General features: G+C 36.5%; 1 protein-coding gene and 1 long non-coding RNA gene across 2 annotated transcripts in view; one reads left to right on the top strand and one right to left on the bottom strand.

The window, feature by feature from the left end:
• The window catches only part of LOC148277770 (uncharacterized), a 50887-nt gene extending 26937 nt beyond the window's left edge, over window positions 1-23950 (bottom strand). The window contains exons 1-3 of the mRNA XM_088232407.1: window positions 23715-23950; window positions 22864-22990; window positions 6626-6649 (exon numbers count right to left, since the gene is read on the bottom strand). Of these exons, the coding sequence (XP_088088533.1) occupies window positions 6626-6649; window positions 22864-22990; window positions 23715-23950 (387 nt within the window). The remainder of the gene's footprint in view (window positions 1-6625; window positions 6650-22863; window positions 22991-23714) is intronic.
• LOC148277771 (uncharacterized) lies at window positions 19502-21373 on the top strand. Its single transcript, XR_015823369.1, has 2 exons — window positions 19502-21093; window positions 21136-21373. It is a non-coding gene; the product is annotated as an uncharacterized LOC148277771 (long non-coding RNA).
• Window positions 23951-24181: the final 231 nt, after the last annotated feature.

Below are 24181 nucleotides of genomic sequence, written 5' to 3'. Positions count from 1 at the left end.
GCCCCAGATCCATGATTCTGTAATGTCGTGAAGAACATGTGATACACGCACGCATACCGTGGCAAATTATGTATTCATTTTGAGAATATGTTAAGAAACGAGGCATGTTAAAACAAAGACGGCGTTCGACTGTGTTAGTTTCGGGTAATACGCGATAAATGTTGTTTCGGTACTTTTCTGAGACCGCAAGGACAGTTGGACATTTTTAAAGTTTCGTTTACATGCGGACAATACGATAGATACGACAATATTGTCTCGTCCTAGCTCCGGCAACGGCTTCGACAGCGCGGGACAGTACAAAAATACGACATTCTTTACAAGCGAACACGAACAATACTATTTATTTTATACCAAGATGTATTGGAATCGTTTAGGAACTAATTAAATAATAAAAAGGAATATTTATATGTTAAGTCTGTTCATTTTTACAAGAGTTATCAAATAAACTAACCAGCAGCATGGAGAACAACCTATTTCACACTATCATCCTTATCTAAAGAACACACATAACAATATGTATGATATGTGTGCCCTACTTCAAGATTTAACAAAACAACAAACAAACCATCACGCCGTTTCCCCGTAAGGGTAGGCAGAGAGGATAGAACGCCACAACACTCTATCTTTGCATACAGATCTCGCTTCCTCTACATTCGTACATCTTCTCATGCACGCGCGCCGATTATTCCGACTTTTGACATGTCCATCTTTAAGTATTTGTTGGATTCGGTCATGCCATGTCTTTCTCGGTCTTCCTCTATTTCTGCATCCATCAACATTCGCATTGTAAATATTCTCAGCCGTTCTCTCGCCGTCCATTCGTTCTACGTGTCCAAACCGGCGCAGAGCTCCTTTCTCGATTTTGTCGATAATGCTCGTCTCAGCCTTACATAATGTACGGATCTCAACATTTGTGCATCTATCGTACATAGTTTTACCGCACATTCGCCTGAGAGATCGCATTTCGACAGCATTCAGCTTACTTTCATCCCTGTTTTTCCAAGTCCATACTTCGCTCCCATACATCAGGGATGCGACCAGGACTCCGTTGTGAACTGCCAATTTTGCCTCTTGTGACGAGCATTTATTTGCCGAGGTCGATTTAAGTGCAGATTTAAATAAAAAAAATAATAAAAAAAGAGCGCAGTAAAATTACAGTGGATTGACATTAATTAGATTCGTTAATTGTCATGCCTATTTGAATTTGATAATACAGTGGTGCCTCGCATAACGAACGCCTCGCACAGCGAACGCTGCACACAACGAACTTCCTTTTCGTTCATTTCACGATTCATACAACGAACTTCGCTTCACACAACGAAGTCGCCCACTTCACACGATCACTGCCGATTTATTGCATCCTTCCGCGCAGGCAGTCGTTAGTCACCGAGCAGTACGCTTAACTTACGCACGTGTCGCAGCAATCGTTGAAGAGGATGTAGAGGAGCTTATTGAGGAACACAAAGAAGAGCTGACAACTGAAGAGCTCCAAACACTTCTGGCCCAACAACAGGACAATGCTCAAAGGGAAGCGTCATCTGACAACGAGGAGCAACAATCAAACAATCAACCGATTCCAACTGCTGACATCAAGAACATCCTGGTCAAATGGAAAGCAGTTCAGGAGTTTACCGATGCCCACTATCCGGATTCCGCTGAAGCAAACAGGATCAACGACCTGTACTACGATACTCTTGTCCGTTATTTCCGGCAGATGTTGAAGAAAAGAGAGAAACAAACGACTTTGGACAGGTTTTTCACTGCACCATCGGCCAAAAAGCGGAAAATGGATGAAGATGGGCAAGATTCGATTATTTCTTAAAATTAAAAAATGTGTGTTTTTTTCATCATGTTTTTAGATGTATCTAAATAAAAATAATAACAAAAAAATTATCTTTTTTTATGTCATCTTACCATATTTTACGCTGCAGAACGAATTATTTTTTTTAACATGTATTGTTATGGGAAAACGCGTTTCACATAACGAACTTTTCGCATAACGAACTTGCTCCTGGAACGAATTAAGTTCGTTGTGTGAGGCACCGCTGTATTTACATTTTATTTATTTTTTTGTACGGCCAAAACACTTCATTATATGATTACTCAAATTTTCAATAGGATTCCCAAGCGGATCGTAAAAGAAAATGTTGACAAAACTTTTAAGAAAAAAATAATCAAATGGCTAAAATAAAACAAGACTTTATATTGATTATTATTTTATGTTGACAATCATCTATTTCAATTTTGTGTAAAAAATACGTGTGGTTTTAGTTCTTCATAATGTTTATATTACTGTTTTTTTATAGCTGAATGCTGTCGAAATGCGATCTCTCAGGCGAACGTGCGGTAAAACTATGCACGATAGATGCACAAATGTTGAGATCCGTACATTATGTAAGGCCGAGACGAGCATTATCGACAAAATCGAGAAAGGAGCTCTGCGCCGGTCCGGACACGTAGAACGAATGGACGGCGAGAGAACGGCTGAGAATATTTACAATGCGAATGTTGACGGATGCAGAAATAGAGGAAGACCGAGAGAGACATGGCATGACCGAATCCAACAAATACTTAAAGATGGACATGTCAAAAGTCGGAATGATCGGCGCGCGTGCATGAGAAGATGTATGAATGTAGAGGAAGCGAGATATGTATGCAAAGATAGAGTGTTGTGGCGTTCTATCCTCTCTGCCTACCCTTACGGGGAAACGGCGTGATGTTTTGTTTGTTTGTTTAAATTTATATAATTTCCGTAACGTTTTTCTTTGTAAGGGAAAAAATAAGATACCGGCTAACGAGCCGGTTTCGCGATTTAGTGGGTATCATTATTTTTCCTTTCATGTTCTCTGTTCACGTTTACCTTCTTAAATAAAAAGTTAAACTTCCCTATTGTTGCCAGAAGTTACTCTCTGAGTGCTGGTGGATTTTTACAAGCTGGCGCGTGCGCTATACTTACACATACGCATCGTATAGTATCCGTGAATAAGCCCACGGTATGACATCGCACGGCATACGCATTATGAAAATAATCTCTCACGCTCAGACGCGCTTATGAGCACGACATAGACAACTATTGCTTTATTAGTTGCTAATGATATGGTTGTACAATATACACGGGATAGTAAAAATTAAATAAAAAAACTAAATAGTAAAAATATAATAATATGTACGATTTGTAGTTATGGACTAAAAACACTGCTTTATAAATATGTAGGTATTTTCATTTAATCGAATCATGAATAGGTCGATTACGTAGTGATGGTGCTTTTGCAAAATTTACACAATGTACAGAATACTGGTTTTAAAAATCTTGATGTTATATATTTGAATCGAGTTGTGGTCCCGTGGCTAGTGTTTCGGACTTGCGGCTCAGAGGTCCGTGGTTCGAATCCCACTCTACCCCAACTTGATTCCCGTTTTCTAATAGTGAGTTATGTACAACTCGTTGAAAATGGCCCTCAAAATTTAATATTTGGGTAAATCATAAAAAATATATATTGTTATATTAAATGTTATTAAAAATCTCTTTTGGATTAGAGTGGAAAAAAAACAATTACTCAAGAAAATATATATTTACGAGTATTTATTTTTAAATGTTTTTTATTTAATATTTTGTGTTCCTCATACTAATAATTAATACAATGTAATTAAAATACACAGTTCAAATAATGTCGGAGAAAATATTTATACAAACTTATTGACAAACAATAAATCATGTTTTTTATATACTTAAAACAATCTATTTTTATTTTCAAATTTAAATTGCCCCATGTTCTTGGAAGAACTATAATGAGTAAAATACAACATTTAAAAAAAATATTTGAAAAATATAAAATAATGAATCAAAGTAGTTTATTAAATTAATATTACATTTTCTTGACCCATTGTAATTTTTTTTCATATACACAACCTTCTAATCCAACACCGAATTTTAAAGAAAGATAGCGCATTTGGTTAAAATTAAACATTTTTTTTAATCAACATCCTGTAGATTTTAAATGCGTTAGTGTGAGTTTTCTGAACGCGCCAGCTTAAGTTAAACCACCAGCATATTTCATTGTAATTAATGGGTAAATTACTGATTTATTTTAAATAATAAATTATTCTGGTTTTAGTTCTGTACCTTTGCAGTCGACAACATCATTTTCATTACTCTATCCATCGCCGTATCGGATTCATACGAGGCCAATTGTGGAGAGTGCAGTCTTTGTTTTAACACGCCTCAAATGTGTCCATCCATTTGTTCCACACTAACTTACCTCGATTTGTCAGTGAAAGATAATAACAAACGCTATCATAATCGGTACGTATGGAGACGGCTCGCTTAATTTTTCTACTATCTCTATCTACCAAGGCATTGCGGAGCCGGCTCCGTCGAAATGTCCACGCGTGTTTTCAGCAGGATACGGCTATGAAAGATTCGCAATCGCATCGTGTCTTCCAAACGTTGAATGATCCGTTTTCCAGTTCTAAACTCAAATCACCACTTTGCGGCTAAGCGTTTCGACTCGATCAAGACGGTGAGAGAAAATTTGCAGAGGGATCTGAAAGCCATTCCGAAATCGGCCGACAAAAAGGGTGCTGAAAAAACATTGGCGTATGTGTATGGCCTCTAAACTTTTAAGAAAATACAATAATTTATCTAAATTTGAGATTGATTTTTTTAATAAATTCTGGGTCAAAAAAGGGGTTTCACTGTATATCTTTCCTAACTAACTAACTAACTAACCATCACGCCATTTCCCCAGAGGGGTAGGCAGAGAGGATAGAACGCCACACCACTCTGTCCTGGCACATTTCCTTTGCTTCCTTCACATTCATACATCTTCTCATGCACGCACGTCGATTATTCCGACTTTTCACATGACCACTTTCAAGAATTTGTTGTACTTGATCATGCCATGTCTTTCTCGGCCTTCCTCGACTTCTACAACCAGACACATTCGCATCATAAATCTTTTTAGCCGTTCTTTCATCATTCATTCGCTCCACATGACCGAACCATCGCAAAAGACCTTTCTTAATTTTGTCGATAATGCTTAACTCAGCCTTGCATTCTGCTCTAATTTCGACATTAGGGCACCTATCATACATTGTTTTTCCGCACCTTAGGGCACCTATCATATATCTTTCCAATAGCGCTTAACAGGCTGATAGCTCTAGAGTTTTCGCAATCTAACCTAGAGCCTTTTCCCTTGTACAGAGGCATAACAACAGCCCTTCTGCAATCAGGGGGAGTGTATTCCTCCTCTAACGCAGGTTAAAAAACTTCCATGGCATCACCCAAAAAAGATAAGTATTGTTTTATTTCAAACGAAAAGTAGTGGGGCGATCCACCACCTCGCCGGCCGAAGATAAGTTATCCTTTTCTTGGTCGGTACTGCGCGGAACGTATCCCCCGGTGTATAAAGAAGGCTCGGCGTATTTTTTAATTAAAATTTGTTGCAACAGAGAGGGAAAAAAAATCTTTTACAGAATATTTTCTTTTCTCCTTCTTATATTACACAAAAATATTATACCCGTCTATTTATTATAGGAGCAAAAATTCATTAACATTTCTTGTCTACCTACGAACAGGCCGTGCCCTTGTGGGATTTTTGTTTACTATTTTTACTGTTAATATGTATTTCATTGCTATGTAATTATGCTTTATTTTTTTAATACTCTGTTTTACCTCTTGTGTATATTGTAAAAAAAAGCAAAAAAATAAAAAAACATTTTTAAGAAGGGAATATAAGAGTCTAGGCATTTAGAGGGCTTATGACCTATCATTGGCTGGTTTAAAGGCCACTTTACACACTGTGAACATTCACCATTCTGCCTATGTTTGAACATCCACATTTCCTCGATTCTTCCATCTGTCGACTTTTGTGAAGTAAAAGAGCCTTAAACCTTGGCAAACAAGTGTTTGTCGCAGGAGGCAAAACCAGCAGTTCACAATGGAGTTCTGAAGCGAAGAATGGAATTGAAAAAATAATGACGAAAGTAGGTTAAATGCAGCCGAAATGCGGCGAACTTCCTCAGGCGAATGTGTGGTAAAACGATGTATGACAGGTGCACTAATGTCGAGATCCGTGAATTATGCAAGGCAACATTTCCTCAACTTCTACAAAAATTTAAAAATTGTTTTCAGGCGTTGCCTAATAGGTGAATCGGTTCAGCCGGATGAATGATAGAGGTTTCAGCTACTTTACTTCACAAAAGTCGACAGATAGGAGTCGAGGAAATGTGGATGTTCAAACATGGGCAGAATGGTGAATGTTACACAGTGTGTAGAGGGGCCACTTAAATCGGCCGATGACAGGTCGTAAGCCCTGTAAATGCCTAGGCTCCCATATTCCCTTCTCAAAAATGTTTTCACTTTCTTGCAACAAATTTAAATATGAACAACACCTTAGGGAGAAAATCCAGCCAGTCTGCAAGCATTTGGACGTACTCGAAAAAGTTGTATTTTTTTAATTGATAATTGATTTTTCAACTGTGATGGAGATTTGTACATGTGTTCGCTTCTAGTGTCCTCAAGGGGGGGGTGTGTGGCAAAACAATAAAACAGGCGTGGATGAAATGAAAGAGAATAGGGAAGAAGAAGGTGATAGACGATTATTAAGTTTGGGAGTTTCTTTACCTCGTCGGCATTAGCACCAACCCACTGAAAGGGAAAATAAACAAAAATGTAGCCACACATTAGTAGTATTAACAAAACACAGCAGACAATGATTCCGTACCTTTTTACAAAACGGACTGAACTTTTAAATAATCAATGAAGGGATCATTGGAAAATGTGAATGAAATGAAAAATCTGAGCATTCACAGGGTTTATGACCCGTCATTGGCAGGTTGAGGCGATCATTTAACCTACAGTCCTTAAAATTTAGCTTGATTAGAATGACAGTTGTCAGCAAAAGTGACGACATAACTTTGTAGTGATGTCTAAAGAGTGATTTATATTGACACACGAAAAATCATTAGTATCTGGCGTGTTAACTTATGTTTTTAATACAATGCTTGACACATAAATCAACAAAAATATATAAAATCAGCTTCAAAACTAAAAAAAACTGAAATAAACCTATATAAATTTATTGCAACATAGAGGGAAAAAGTTTTTGAGAAGGGAATATGAGATTCTAGGCATTTACAGGGCTTATGACCTGTCATTGGCTGGTTTAAGTGGCCACTTTACACAGTGTAACATTCATAAATCATTAATTCAAAAGTCAACAGATGGAATAGTTTTGGAAATGTGGATGTTCAAACATAGGCAGAATGATGAATGTTACACGGTATGTAAAGTGGTCACTTAAACCAGCCAATGACAGGTCATACGCCCAGTAAATGCCTAGACTACCATATTTTCCCTCTCTGCTGCAATAAATTTAAATATGAACAACTCCCTAGGGAGAAAATCCGGGGAGTCTGCAAGGATTTGAACATGCTCAAAACATTGTTAAAATAAACCTAATTATTAACGACATTCTTACAAAGTTACGTCGTTTTGCAAAAATGTTAGAGATGGGACAAATTGATCAATGTAATTTGATTGAATAAAAAAATAATTCGTTTGATGTTGTTCATGAAAAAAGTATAAATGTCTCATTTTTTGGTGAATAATGGTCTTAAGCACACTATAATAGGCTTGTTTTTGCGTTTTTATATCAATTTTCGGAAACAGAGTGCATAAAACCTTGTAAGAACGTCGTTAATAATTAGGTTTATTTTGGTTTTAAAGCCGTTTTTTTCTTTATATTGATTTATATGTCGAGCATTGTATTAAAAATTTCATTAACACGCCAGATACGAGTGATTTTTCGTGTGTCAATATAAATCACTACCAAGTTATGTCGTCACTATTGCCGACAACTGTCATTCTAATCAAGCTATATTTAAAGGATAATAGACATACGAGATTTTGAAGATACAGTGCGGGAAATCATCTATTAAATGGCATTAAAGCAGAAAAACATGAAAATTGAAAAAAATTAAAATTCTTAATGTTTCAAAGTGTTAATATTTTATGTATGTTGAATTTTTCATGCACATAAAAGCCATCACCACAAAAATATCAAAAACCAAATTAATTTGTAAGATCTAAATTTGTTGCAACACAGAATATAGAAAACGAGGCATTTATTTTAAATACGACTTATAACACGCGAAAGTGTTTTAAGGTAAAAACATTTTTTAAAAGTATATTGTTAAGTGTCCTCGGCACGGGAAAAAAATATGAATAAATAAATAAATAAATTTGTGAAAAAGTGGCAATTATTTGTGAAACAGAACGTGGCGCGAAATATGTCGAGGTGTGTAAAAAGTTTTCTGTATCGTTTAAAGGAGTCCTGACGAAGATACGATACGTCTCAAAACCGGTAGACAGAGAACAGCCGGTAAGTGGCTATATACAATTATTTTACTACTACTACCATCATGCCGTTTCACCGTAGGGGTGGGCAGAGAGAACGGACCGCCACACACGTCTATCCTGGCATACATTCCTAGCTTCTTCCACATTCATACATGCCCTTTGGTTCTGTCTGCTTTTGACGTGACCAGACTTAAGATTTTGGCTTATCTGATCGTGCCACGTCTTCCTCGGTCGTCCTCGTCGCACGTTACCGTTCGTTTTCGCCATATATACTTGTTTGCCCATTCTTTCGTCGTCCATTCGTTCTACGTGACCGAACCATCTCGGAGAACCTTTCTTAATCTTATCAATTATACTTGACTCAGATTTACACTCGCCTGATTTCATCATTCGTATCCCTGTCATACATTGATTTCCCACACATTCGTCTGAGAGATCACATTTCAACTGCATTCAGTGAACTTTCATCCTTCCTCTGCCAGTTCCATGTTTCACTTCAAAACATAAGTGTCGGGACTAAAACTCCGTTGTGCACTGCCAGTTTAGCTTCGATTGACATATTTTTATCAGCATTTACTGTGCTTAGGGCGCCGTTTATTTTGCTACCCGCATTCACTCTCCTTTCAACATCTTTTTCTACTCTTCCATCTCTTGAAAACATGCTTCCCAGATACACAAATTCTTCTACGCATTCCAGACATTCGTTGTTTACATTTATTATGCATGACTGCAGTCAGTAACCTCGCTTCCCCTTTCAAATACCATCACTTTTGACTTACTTTCGTTCATCGCCAGTTCGCTCTCCAGGCATACATCATACATTCTAGAGACTATTTGTTGCAAATCATCCTTGCGGCTTGCTAACAGAACTGCATCATCAGCAAACAACAAGCAGCTTACTGAAAAATTATCAATTATTAATTATTTAATAACATTTAACCAATATTTCTAATTTTTTTTCCCTCGATAGCTGAAAACACGCGTGGACAGGTCGACGGAGCCGGCTCCATAATACCTCGGTAGATAAAGATAGCAGAAAGGTTAAGCATATCTCGATACATATTCGTGAAGATAAAGCGTTTGTAATCGCCTCTTCAGTTTTTATCGGAGTCCAGTTCGAATAGCGAAACGAAAAGAGGTTGAAATCAAAAATTAACAATAATTGGATGGGGTTTTAAATATATAATACATGTATTTAAATATTTATTCATAAAGAAAGCATATTAAATTTAAATATAATTTTAAAACTCCTATAGAAAAACATGTTAAGATGTCGAATGTAAAAAGGCTAAGTGAATGAAGAGCCGTTAACTGAATTTCAAAGGCGATACAAAAATTGTATTTTTATAAAAAATTATTTCTTACGCGCGGTAAATATTAGAGCAATGAATTGTACGGCTGAGTTTCTTCAAAATGTACAAAAAAAAAATCTACACGTATTTATAGTACTTAAAATGTAACATGATTAGAATGACAGTTGTCAGAAAAAGTGACCACATATCTTTGTAGTGACGTCTAAGGAGTGCTTTATATCGACACACGAAAAATCATTCGTATTTGGTGTGTTAATTTATTTTTTTAAATACAATACTTGACGTATAAATCAACATAAATACATAAAATCAGCTTTAAAACTAAAACAAACCTAATTATTAACAACGTACTTACAAGGTTACATCATTTTGCGTGCAAAAATGTTAGAGATGGGACAAATTGATCAATGTAAATTGATATAATAAAAAAAAAAATATTTGACGTTGTTCATGAAGAAAGTATAAATGTCTCATTTTTTGGTGAATAAAGAAGTTACTACGCTTGTGACATCACAAGTTCAAATCTGTGAGTTTTCCTGACATTTATGAGGCAAACCCCGTATCTATCGAAAGATACTAAACGTCAACAAACATGGCTACCTGGAAACCGGAAATCTATCAAAACGCACAGCAACGCTGTAATTAATTGTTTACTGTTCATCTAAACCTGTGATGTTTCCTTGATAGTCCTTAAAATTTAGCTTGATTAAAATGACAGCTGTCAAACTAATGTCACCAGTGATGGGAAATCAATGATCATGTACCGATCAAATCGATTTTATCAGTTTTTTCATGCAAACATGAAACTCTGTTTCCGAAAATTGATATAAAAAACGCAAAAACAAGCCTATTATAGTCTGTTTAAGACAATTATTCACCAAAAAATGAGGTATTTATACTTTTTTCATGAACAAAATCAAATGAATTATTTTTTTATTCCATCAATTTACGTTGATCAATTTGTCCATCTCTAAGGTTTTTGCAAAATGATGTAACCTTGTAAGAACGTCGTTAATAATTAGGATTATTTTTATAAAGTTTATATTTGAAGCGCTAAATTTGTGGTTATTCATTATAATAAAATAAATAAAACAACTTTGTTTTTAAAAACAGTTGTTTTATTTATTATTATATATTTAAGTGGTTAACCACTAAATTTTATTTTTCACCGACCGGTTTCAAAGCAAACAAGCTTCTTTGACAAAGAAACAAAGTAGGTTTATTTTTGTTTTCTTTTAGTTTTAAAGCTAATTTTATATATCAATATTAATTAATTACATTAATCAATTTGTCTCATCTGTAACATTTTTGCAAAATGATGTAACCTTGTAAGAACGTCGTTAATAATTAGGGTTATTTTAGTTTTAAATATGATTTTAAATAATTATGTTGATTTACATGTCAAGCATTGTATTAAAAAAATTAATTAACACGCTAGATACAAATGATTTTTCGTGTGTCAATATAAATAACTCCTTAGACGTTACTACAAAGTCATGTCGTCACTTTTTCTGACAACTGTCATTCTATTCATGTTACATTTTAAGGACCATAATGTCAAATTTTTCCGCGTTAATCCGTTGTTTTTATGCATGAATATGTCACGCAAACGCCGATTGTCAATTGTCGCACGACGTCTGAAGGCGTGGGCTCATACGACACGGCTTAACATTTAAAGATTATTCTTAGTGGGCATACATGAACCGAATTCGACTATGGTGGCTCATCTTAACACTTAGCCTTTCAACTGGACAATCTATATGATATAATATATATGTGTATATCGTAGCCTCCATTGCGCATACAATTTTTAAAACTTGCGTTTTTCGAGGGAAATAAAAATCTGTTTGTTTTAATCTATGATATTGGCGAGTTTGCCGTTCGAGTTTGCGGTCTCGAGTTACTTTCTCAAATACGGGTAAACGCCGTATTAAACAATTACGGCGGTTGGTGCCGGTGTGGGATCGCCCGGTTGGGTCGACACCAGATGACAGTAGGCGCCGCGATTCTACGAGCAGACACACTTTTACACTTTGTTATATTCTATTACCGTATATGCGAGCAGCGTATTGTGTGTGTGAAATTATTCCAAAGTTAGTTTTCGTTTTGTTTTCAAGATAAATAAAAAGGTATGATTATATTTTTTATTTTATTATTATTTAAATTAAAATAATATTAAAATATTTGTAGATTACGCTATGATTCTGCAAGAAAGGAAGCAACAATCAAAGCAAATGAAATTGGATGCTTTTTTTTAAAAAATGTGAGAATTTAATTTAGCACCGATTCTGTGTTCTCACCGGGAATCGAACCCGGAACCTTCCGTGCGCGAGTCAAGCGTTTGACCACTACACCACGGAGGCCGCCGACAATTGACACGGAACCTAACCTTAGATCTTCAATTATATTTGTGTTCATTTAACGCCGGTGTAAAACGACGTTTACCTAAAAACCAGACGAGCGTTCGATTAGTGAAAATGGTCGATTATAATGAAAATATAAGATATAATTATTATTCATTGTGGGCGGGCAAGCCTTTGCTGATGCGCCTACATCTCGTGTACAGCTTTTTGTCCAAGTGCTTCTTCTTTCAAAAAAGCATCCAAACGGTTTTTGAACCAGTCGGCCGAAAAGGACAGCTAAACTTGGCAATTTATTTCAGTCCGAAACTACCCGTCTGGACAGGAAGTTTATCTCGGGATTGGGGACGATAGAGCTTCCAGTTAAGACCCTGTAAATTTGTGTAAGGATTTAATTTATAAAAGTTTTTATTAAGATGTAAGTCCTAGTGCTTTTAATCTACCGTTGTAGGGCATCCTTTTGAGTAACGTGGGGATTTTAGTAGCAAATCTTTGGACTTTTTTCAGTAGCATATCTAGTGAAATAGAGACTCCACACTAGTATCTGTACTAGAGTCTGACATAGGTCTCCGTACATAAAAAAAAAATAAAAAAAATGTATGCAAACATTCGCACGTTAGCGCTGCAAAAATTAATACACGACGCCGTTTGTTACGAGCGAATGCGCGAAAGATATTATTGAATTTTAACCAAGATGCATTGGAACCGTTTAAGGACCGACTGAATATTCAAAATGTCAAGCAAATCGCTATCGTCAGAAGATAATGCGGCCGCACGCGGACGCCTGGTTTGCAAATTGCTGTTTTACGTGGACAATTAAAGGTCGAGTCTAGGACAAAACAATATTAAATTCAAATTTATTTCAACAGAGAGGGAAAACGTTTTTGAGAAGGGAATATGGAAGTCCAGGCATTTATAGGGCTTATGACCTGTCATTGGCTGGTTTAAGTAGCCACTGTAAATAAATTTAAATATGAACAACTCCCTAGGGAGAAAATCCAGCCAGTCTGCAAGCATTTGGACATACTCAAACATTGTTGAATTACTACCTGGTAAAAGAAGAAGTATAAAAATTGGAAAATTGTTTCCAGGCGTTGCCTAGTGGGTGATTCGGTTCAGCCGGATGAATCTCACCAACATAATAAAGGTTTCAGCTCCTTTACTTCACAAAAGTCAACAGATGTAAGAGTTGAGGAAACGTGGATGTTGAAACATGGGCAGAATGGTGAATGTTACACAGTGTGTAAAGTGGCCACTTAAACCAGCCAATGACAGGTCATAAGCCCTGTAAATGCCTGGACTTCCATATTCCCTTCTCAAAAACGTTTTCCCTCTCTGTTGAAATAAATTTAAATATGAACAACTCCCTAGGGAGGAAATCCAGCCAGTCTGCAAGCATTTGGACATAATCAAACATTGTTGAATATTAAATTCATTTAAATTATTCAATTCAATTATATATCTACTTGATAAATAACGCTGGCTGATGCAGCAAACTTCAGTCATCATCACCAAAGTACTTTCGAAACGACCCAAATTTTTACCGGCCACGGAGCTATGAGAAGTTATCTACATAGGTTTAAATTAAGGAATGATGACTATTGTCCACGCGATGATATTTCTTCACAGAGTATCGAACATCTGTTATTTCAGTGGCCATTTTTCAGTTTGCAACGCCATAATCTTGAAGCAGAATGCAGGAAAGATGGAATATCCTCAACAGATATCCACACTGTAGTTAAAAGTAGTTATCGCGCGCCATTGTTCTTGGACTTTGCAACAATGGTAATTGGACTCATAAAGGCAATAAACCAAAATCAGTGATCGAACGTCCCATTTCCAAGACAAACAAAAATGATTTTTTCCGAGTACCTTAGCCTCGTACATGACACGTAAGGCTACTAAATACAGGGGTCCAAATATATTTAAAAAAAAAAACTTGATAAAAAAAGCCTTCTCATATATAACACCAAATATGCTACTGAAAATGTGCAAAACCTATATCAGACATACTCTCGAATAAGGGTTTTAGATATGGAATCTCTATTTTGTAACTGCAATTCTTGGTAACAAAGGTCTACGATGTATGCAAGAGAAGCGATTTGCTGATGAATGTCGATAAATCGAATGTGATGGTTTTTGAAAGAAATGAAAGTATGACTAAATGTGAAATCACTGTGAATGGACTTATACTAAAACAAGTAGAGGAATTTGTGTATCTGGGAAGTATGTTTACTAGGGATGGAAGGAGGGTGAGTGCCGGGAACAGAGTGAACGGTGCACTTAAATCGACCTTGGCAAATAAATGGTTGTCACAAGAGGCAAAATTGGCAGTTCACAACGGAGTCCCGGTCCCATCCCTGATGTATGGGAGCGAAGTATGGACTTGGAAAAACAGGGATGAAAGTAAGCTGAATGCTGTCGAAATGCGATCTCTCAGGCGAATGTGTGGTAAAACTATGTACGATAGCTGCACAAATGTTGAGATCCGTACATTATGTAAGGCTGAGACAAGCATTATCGACAAAATCAAGAAAGGAGCTCTGCGCTGGTTTGGACATGTAGAACGAATGGACAGCGAGAGAACGGCTAAGAATATTTACAATGCGAATGTTGATGGATGCAGAAATAGAGGAAGACCGAGAAAGACATGGCATGACCAAATCCAACAAATACTTAAAGATGGACATGTCAAAAGTCGGAATAATCGGCGCGCGTGCATGAGAAGATGTATGAATGTAGAGGAAGCGAGATCTGTGTGCAAAGATAGAGTGTTGTGGCGTTCTATCCTCTCTGCCTACCCTTACGGGGAAACGGCGTGATGGTTTGTTTGTTTGTTTATATAAACTTGTTGGAAAGAGTCCAAAGACGAGCTGTAAAGTTGTCGCCGAGCCTAAAACGGCTTCCATACGCGGAGACTGGAAACTCTCCGTCTAACAGCGCTGCGGGGACGGCTGCGGGGTGACCCGATAGACATACGAGATACTCGACAGTCACTATAGCTGCCCGAATTTGGATACCACGTTCAAGCTTAAACAGGATGCTCGTCTTCGAGGCCACAGTCTCAGGCTGGAGAGAATGAGATTCAATCTAAATCCAAGGAAGCATTGCCCGAGCAATAGGGTTGTTGATGGTTGGAATAAGCTGCCACGGGAGCTGGTCTCCACGTGTAGTCTCGATGGGTTCAAAAATGGACTAGATTTGTTTGCGAAAAGTTAAAATGCGCCAACTAACTTTAGTTTGAATAGATTTAAGCATATCAGCTTTAGCTGCTCGCTTAAAATTAATAATAATAATAAATTGTCTACACGTAAATGGCCTTTTACTGTGGGTAACTTATACAGCGCCATTTCAACAATGGAAACGATGATATACAAATATATTACGAATTAAAATTAATCATTCAAACAGTAATTCATAATTGCACCGTTTTAAAAAACACGAATACAATATTTATTTTAAAAATTAGCACATTTTATTTTGAAGGCAAATTATTTTATTTTTCAAACGAATACTAATTTATATAAGTTGAAAGCTGTTTCGGCTTAAAATTAATTAATCAATAAAAGACATACTCAGCCAATGACGTATGAATGGATAGACACATTACAAGCGCGTAATATTTTAGTGTATTTTGACGTTTTAAAATACGCGACCCCCAGGACCTTGATTGGAGATTAAAATTAAGTTGTGCCCATTTTTTGCCAAATTTGAAAATGGACAATTTTTTTTTTTTTTAAATGGTAAGTCATTCGAAAGAAAATTTTCTGCCCTATGAGATATTGCGTTTGCTTTTACGTTACATATATTATTTTATTAGATTACAAGCCTTCAAAATGGAACGTCGAGTAGACGAAAGTGAGCATTTTCAACACCTATTTCTGTTCGCGTTCAATCGAGGTAATAAAGCAGCCAAAGCTGCTCGTAATATTTGCGCAGTGTACAGTGCGGATGCTATGAATTACTGACCTCTCGTAATGTAATGCAGGACCAAGAACCTGCTCTAAAATTATTGTTTCCAAAGAAAGTGGTGCCGTTATCCAGCAGCCAAGATTCTCCCGAGACTCCTTCTCTCGAAGCTTAGCCGTCGTGATCGCCTAATTTCATTAACTGATCAACTAATTTTAGAAAAAGAGATATATAATTTATTTATTTTTTTAATAAAAAAAGAGAAATATTTGAGTTCTACATATTTACTCAAATATTTAAATTTTCAAACCATTTCCTAAAAGTATTAAATAACTTGTGCTGGAAAAATGGAAATCGAGTTGCGGTAGAGTGGGATTTGAACCTCGGACCTTTGGTCCGTGAGTCCGCAATACTACCAAGGGACCACGACCCGGCTGTGTGCAACTTCTGTGTAACTCGTTACCATAGCTACGACACTGGCCATCGGCGTTATTAATTACGTGCTTTAAAATTGTCAAAAAAATGTAGTAAAAAAACATTATTTATTTCTATTCAAATTTTCGACAGCAATGCAATATTTCTTAATTATGAATATGGCTAGTAAGGGAATAACGTGTCTATTTATCATACGTCAGTGACAACAGTGAACTTTAATATTCAAACAAAACAGAAAAAACGCCTTCATCTCTGTTGAGATAGTAATTTATCTGTATATTTTATATAAAATTTAAAATATTTTATTTCATGCAAACACATATTATAATTATTCTTAAAATTAAATTGATTACGTTATTGCACAAGAACATAAGACGAGACTTCAATGTATCAATTGAAGCGTAAGACGGATCATCTTACCTTCATGTGTACCAGATGGCGTACCTGTGTATCTTTAATTTTTGCCACTGGATTGCAGTATCCGAAGCGTAAAACTGATTGTCTTAGCTCCATGCAAAATAAATAACTAATTTATTTATTTTAGTTTTAAAACGTACACAGGTGCTTTTTTTCAGGTCCCGACTAGCTAGAAAATTCCCGTGTTCAGGCGGGACCTTATTTAAAACATTTCAACATGACTGGTGCTTGAATCCAGAGCCCCGTGCATACGGCACTACGTTTAATAATTGATGCAAACAATTAAATACGGTCTACGCATTCGCCCGCCATGCGAGAGGTCTTTTCGATTCCCGACGTGGCTGGCGTGAAATATCGATTTAAAAAGATGTTTCTGCAATAGAATATTCTATTTCATAGTCTTTGGACTGGCAACTGAAGCGTGAGACTGATCATCGTGAACACCGTTTGTTTATTTTTTTTGTAATTTACGTGTCATACTAAAAATATTAATAATAATTGTGAAAAAAAATAAACAAATTTCTGTAAAACGTCACTTCCACAAGAATTGTTATCAGAATTGGAAAAATTAATGTAAATACATTTATTGAATTTATATTTTTAAAAATGTATTTATAAAAAAATAAAAAAAAATTTTAAATCTCACACGGTCTTGTTAGTGGTTAGTGCCTTTGTCTGCTATGCTCGAGTCCCTGGTTCGATTAATTTCATCTATCATCTTTCACTTGTGTGAAAAATTATCGAGATGCGCCGACGCAGTGCCATATGCACCAGCGACGATGATGATGTTTGAAATCTCGTCTTATATCCAAATTCAAGTAAAATATACTACCATTTATTTCAAATGCACTAATAAATATTTTTCTGCATTTTTGAGCTGGTTATAGTAAATAATAATTATTTCAGCAAAAGCGAAAATGGCGACCAGACAATTAATTAGAATAGTCTAACTTATCGATAACAATGGCATTCTATCCTCTGTCTCTACGCAATATCTTCCTAAATAATGTTCTGTAAAATTACATATTACGTACATGAAGTAATGCTATTCGATTGCGGGAATATCTAGTGTAATATAAATGTGTTTGGAATGTATGAGTGTGTATCGTAAAGTTGTTTGTAATGTACAGGTTTATATCGTAAACTTGTTTGTAATGTACGGGTGTATATTCTAAAGTCATTTGTAATGTAAAGGTCGTTTGAATATTTTATTATTTTTTTTAATAATATTTTAATGACAAACCCAAATACAGTAAAACCTTTATTTTACGTTCCTCAATTTCATGTTTTCCCACTTTTTAGGCCGAAATGTTTAGATCACATTTTTTCCATACATTCTCATTCAAATAACCCCAGTTTTACGTTGAAATTTTTTCAAAACTCATTTGATCTGTCATAAAAAAAAATGGTGAATAATATGAACGTAAATAAAAAAATGGGTAAATTGTTGTATGAAACTAAATTCAAAGTAGGTGCAGTGTAATTGACCATTTTGTTTAAGTGTCTAATTTTGACATTTTACTAAATAATGACACGCAGTTGACGCATGTTTAGGGAGAATAAAGTCTTTACATCAATAAATTACAATGCAGAAATTTAAAAATTTGGTAATAGAAATATTATTTGAAGTTATAAACATACATAATTTGGAAAGAAGATCGTTTAAACAGTATCATAAAAGTGTGAAACACTTTTGCCGCGATGTAAATGACAGTTGAAATTCTGTGGTGCCATACTGAAAAAAGTGATACCATGTAAATAAAATTTCCCAATATTTAGGGAAAATGTTTGTATGCACTTTATGAAAATTGAAATTTTTATTTTTGTGTATCTACATAAAATTATTTAAAGATGTTTTTTTTTTAAATTCAATAAAAAAATAAAACATTGTAGTACTGCTTGAAAAAAAACAAAATATTTTTAACTAAATCATTGGTAAATATGAATAATACCCCGATTATGACAGTTCTTAGAATTTTTCTGCAGTTTTTCATTTCCTCACTCTTCCTCAGTTTCACACTTTTCTTTGCTGCTCCCTTGAAAAACGTAAAACGGGGGTTTTGCTGTATTTTAATTTTAGGGGTCATTTTCAACAAATTGTAAATAATTCGCTTTTAGAAAATGGGATTTTAAATTGTGGCAGAGCGGGAATCGAACTTCGGACGTCCGTTCCTCGAGTTCGCAACACCAGCCAAGGGACAACAGCCCGGTTGGTTGACCGTCTCTTCCCGGTGATGTTTAGCCAGTACACATTGCGTCTAAGAACTTCAACATCTTCATAAATATAATTAATACCGTGTTGAAATTCTCTGTATTCCTCCGTTATACATTTACGCATCGGTGAAAATAATTTATAATTAAATAAAAAAATACTCGTTGAACACAGAAATGGCATCAAACATCAGAAATCGGAGATAAATCACTAATACGACACAGTACCGAATATACGATTGTTCCACACGCTCTTTACGTCACGCAGGCCAGTAGCCAGTACTACTGCCAGGTACCGGTAGCTCTCTGAACTTCGTTAAGGGTGGTCCACTCGCTCGTGCCGCGATCGTCAGCTAACGGTTTTTTCAGTTTCTAGCAATTAGATGTAATATATTATCACTTTTGACTTCAACTATAAATAATTGAAGCAATGAGGAATTCCACTGTTTTCTAATTTTTTTTTTCTATTAGCGTACTATTTAACAAAGCAAAAGTTTTTTTTTTTTTTTTGTGCATTATTTACAAAGATATGATTTTTAAAGTTACATTTGTCAAATACCGCGCCAAATGACTAATCAGTGTGTCACTTTTCAGTAGTGACGTCATGAAACGGTTGGCGTTCTTACTTTCACTGACCTGACAAGAATCTACGGAATATTGCTTTGATTACTTCATTTGGTTGATCGTAATTCGCTCATTTCTATGTTATGGTTGTTTTTACGAACGTTTCGATTTAGAAAAACCTAGAAAGTTGACATAATCTCTGGCTGAAATGTCAAATTATACAAATTATACTCTTTTTTTTCTATGGTCAAAACGATGCGGGGCTTCTAAACAAAAACTGGAAATACTACACGTAGATATAAGGAGTGACGTCATTATTTACGATTCTAAAATAAATACTATTTTTTTAAATTTTTTATTTATTTTTGCGTGCGTTTTTGAGATATTTCATCCTACTACAAAATTTTGAAATATTCACGTGTAAACGAAAACATTTTTAAAATTGAATTCCGGGTTGGGCTGGAATTCCTCATTGCTTACGAGTACTCTATTATTTTTGCATGTGTATTGACTACACAGTACCGGAACGCGAGGATGTTTTTGGCACAGTAAGGGTGTATAATTTAAGGTCGTTTGTAATGTACGGGTGTGTAAAATAATGTACCGGTGTATAATATATATAAGTTTATGACACATACGGCTATAGTTTATAAAATAATTATAATAATAAAACATTAAAAATAATAGATTAAAACAATCTAATCGTATTTATAATTATCTATGGTAACGCAATATCAATTTTAGTATCGTTAATAAGGTCAGGCTGGGAATAAATTCCATATAATAATTTATGGGTACAATTGTACGGGTTAGTTTTATGATTACATTTTGTAATGATAGGTTAAATGTAAATTGAAATTAATGCCAACCAATGACTACCGAAGAAATAATATCCCTGTTAAAAATGTAAAATTTACATAGCGCTGTCCTAGCTCTTGTATGTTCAATAGAACTAGGGTAGCGATAGGTTAAGCAGATGTGTATAGTACGGTTAGGTTAGAATTATCATCAAAAAGATCTACGAAAAATTGATGTTAGATTAGATTAGTTCCTCAGCGAATTTGCTTCAAATCCTTGTCAGATGTGTTTGGTCAGTATGGCTGTCTTAGATTAGAAATTTGCGGTACGCAGTAGTTGGTAAATAATAAAATAGCACAACCTCGAGGCGCAATAACGCCTCGAGTATAATAGCATGTCTTACTTGGCCTCGGTTTAGTGCAATGTCAAGTATAACACGACCAGCTCGCCTTGGCTTAGTGCAATATCAAGTATAGCACGACCTACTTGGCCTTGGCTTAGTACAATGTCGAGTATAGCACGACCTACTCGGTCTTGGCTTAGTGCCAAGTCAAGTATAGCACAACCTAGCGTGACCTACTCGGCCTCGGCTTAGTGCAACGTCATGTGTAGCGTGACCTACTCGGCTTAGTGCCAAGTCAAGTATAGCACAACGTAGCGTGACCTACTCGGCCTCGGCTTAGTGCAGTGTCATGTGTAGCGTGACCTACTCGGCCTCGGCTTAGTGCAGTGTTAAGTATAACACGACCAGCTCGCCTTGGCTTAGTGCAATATCAAGTATAGCACGACCTACTCGGTCTTGGCTTAGTGCCAAGTCAAGTATAGCACAACCTAAAGGCGTGATGACGTCATGTAATGTCAGGTTTAATTTGACATACTTGACCTTGGCTTAGTGCAATATCAAATATAGCACAACCTACTTGGCCGGGGCTTAGTACAATGTCAAGTATAGCACGACCTACTCCGCCTTGGCTTAGTGCCAAGTCAAGTTTAACACAACCTAAGGGTATAATGACGTCATGTAATGTCAGGTTTAATGCGACCTACTTGACCTTGGCTTAGTGCATAGTCAAATATGTATAACACGACCTGCCAGGACTTGACTTGGTGCAATGTAAAGTATAGCAAAAGCTGATGCCGCTTGACCTTTGTACCATTTTAAGTGAATTTAATCTCAGTCGTGCACATCGGCATCATCTAATGACACTCTTGTAATATTGGGTCAGGTTATCTCGAGGTGTAAAAAGGCACAACTCTGAGGTGTAGAAATGTCGCAAGATGTAAAGCGTAGTGGCGTCATGTTTTGTCGGATAAAGCGCGACTTCGAGGTGTAAAAATGCTGCGTCATGTCATATAAGGGAGGCGGAGCAGCGCCGTGGAATGTGAGATATCGCCGGTATACTGATAAATCCTCCGAGGTTTAGTTTCAAAGTCAGCGTGTATATAAATCCATTAAAATTATTTAAATTTGTTTTAACAGAAAGGGAAAAGATTTTTGAGAAGGGAATATGGGAGTCTAAGCATTTAAGTTTAAGGCTGGTTTAAGTGGCCACTGTGTAACATTCAGCATTCTGCCTATGTTTGAACATCCACATTCACCTTTATCATGCGGGTGAGATTCATCCGGCTGAACCAAATCACCTACTAGGCAACGCCTGAAACAATTTTTCAATTTTTTATACTTCTTTTTTTACCGGGTAGAGTTAATTCAACAATGTTTTGAGTATGTCCGAATGCTTGCAGACTGGCATTCATCCACGTTTCCTCGACTCGTCCATCTGTCGACTTTTGTGAACAAGCAAATGTGGATGTTCAAACGTAGGCAGAATGGTGAATGTCACGCAGCGTGTTAAGTGGCCACTTAAACCGGCCAACGACGGGTCGTGAGCCCTGTAAATGCCTAGACTCCCATATTCCTTTCTCAAAAATGTTTTCACTCTCTGTTTGCAACAAATTTTGATATGAACAACTCCCTAGGGAGAAAATCCAGCCAGTCTGCAAGCATTTGGACCACTAAAACTACTTTAGAAAAAATGTTTTCTGGCAAAAACCAATGGCCACTTAAATCAGCCAATGACAGGTTATTAGCCCTGTAAATACCTTGATTACCATATTCCCTTCTCGAAAATGTTTTCCCCTTTCTGTTGCAATAAATTGCCATCTAAATAACGCGTAGTTCTATTTAGCATTGTTGAAGTGAGACGATTTCATGAGTGTGTATCATGTTCAAAATATGAATAAGAAAGACTGGAAAAGATTATTTTTTCTTGGCATAGGCCATTCTGCATTTAAATGGTTTTATCAGTACACCGATGACATGGGGCGTAGAGTAATGTCAGATAAAGGGGCGTCGGGTAATGTCAGACAGGGGGGCGTAGGGTAATGTCAGATAGGGGGGCGTCGGGTAATGTCAGTTAGGGGGGCGCCGCGTGACGATGGGCGCAGGGGCCGGGCACGCCGCGCCCTACTCGGCCTCCACCTTGAGGTATTCTACCTTGGTGATCCGCTTGGGGTCCGTGGTGCCCGTCTCGAGCACCTCCACCTTCTGGTACACGTTGGGCGAGTTGAGCCAGCGCGTGCGGTCGCCCGACTTGCGCCCGCCCTCCATCTTCTTCCATAGCCTGCGGACAACGAGACGGGGTTGTTAAATTGTTTAATTCATAGTGGAAATAGAAAATAAATTGTGGAATGTGAAAGTCTAAGGATTAATGAGATTTATGAGCTGTCTTGGGCTGGTTTAACACATTGTAGTCGGGCGCTTCGAACAATAGACTCTAGCCTATAGCGGGTGTTTTTCGCGATTAGCGCAAAAATATATCGCTTTCTTAAAATTGACACAATTTCTAAACCAAATAATATTTTCGATCGAAATTTTCAAAGAAATCATATTTGACATTTGATCATCAAAAATAAATAAATTTAGGTAAAAAGTGGTCAATAATTGGTTTTACTTTGCATAATCGGTCGGAACTATCTATGATTTCTTCATTGTTAGAAAAATGCCACGCTTTCCATATCTGCCGAAACCTGTCTCTGGACATCGTTTTAGCAAAATAAGGAGTTTCGGTTGTTGGTTCAGTAGACCAGTACTCGTCCCTTATATCCTTTCGAACTTGTCCCATCAAAATAATCAGCCCCAAAAACTTTTTCATTTCTTTCAAAGTAATATTTTTCCACTTTCCCGATTTTTTATATAATTTGTAATTATGTGAGTTTTGATGGTAATATCTATTAGATTCGTTTATAAAATATTCAAACAAATCATCACCGATAAATAACTCTATCGCATCACTTACAGTTTGAGGACAATGGACATTTGAATTCAAACCGCGGCGGCCTAAAAACGATTCCAGAACTGGAGGATTATCAAACGATGACCACTCGTCCACATCCTCATCTGAGCTCGTCTCCGAATCAGAATCACTTTCAATAGTGCGACGGTGAAACGTTCTAGGTCTTGGTATTTGTTCATCATCACTCGGTTCTTTGTCTGACAACTCTTCAATGTCATCATTCCATGAACAATTAGATAAATTGTCGGCATACACTTCATCGTCACTATCATTGGCTTGTAAAGACATTTTTGTAGGGGTAACGTCCTATACAATGCTAATATATTCAAATAAGAAAATACCAAACAGTAAACAAAACAGTGCGAGCGGTATGAAAAATAGTCCAATACGTGAAATGACTCAAACTAAACTGGAGATTGAGATCGCATAAAACTCTAGATTTCTGGCGACGCCTTTACAAGTGGCACACTAGCCAATCCGGACAAGGCATCTCAAATAACGTCGACAGACTGTCGCCTA

This window comes from Micrasema longulum, unplaced genomic scaffold, assembly GCF_059751315.1.
Source record: "Micrasema longulum isolate JH-2025_06_02 unplaced genomic scaffold, ASM5975131v1 h1tg000982l, whole genome shotgun sequence".
Classification (NCBI taxonomy): Eukaryota; Metazoa; Arthropoda; class Insecta; order Trichoptera; family Brachycentridae; genus Micrasema; species Micrasema longulum.
This window is presented reverse-complemented; position numbering and strand designations above follow the sequence as displayed.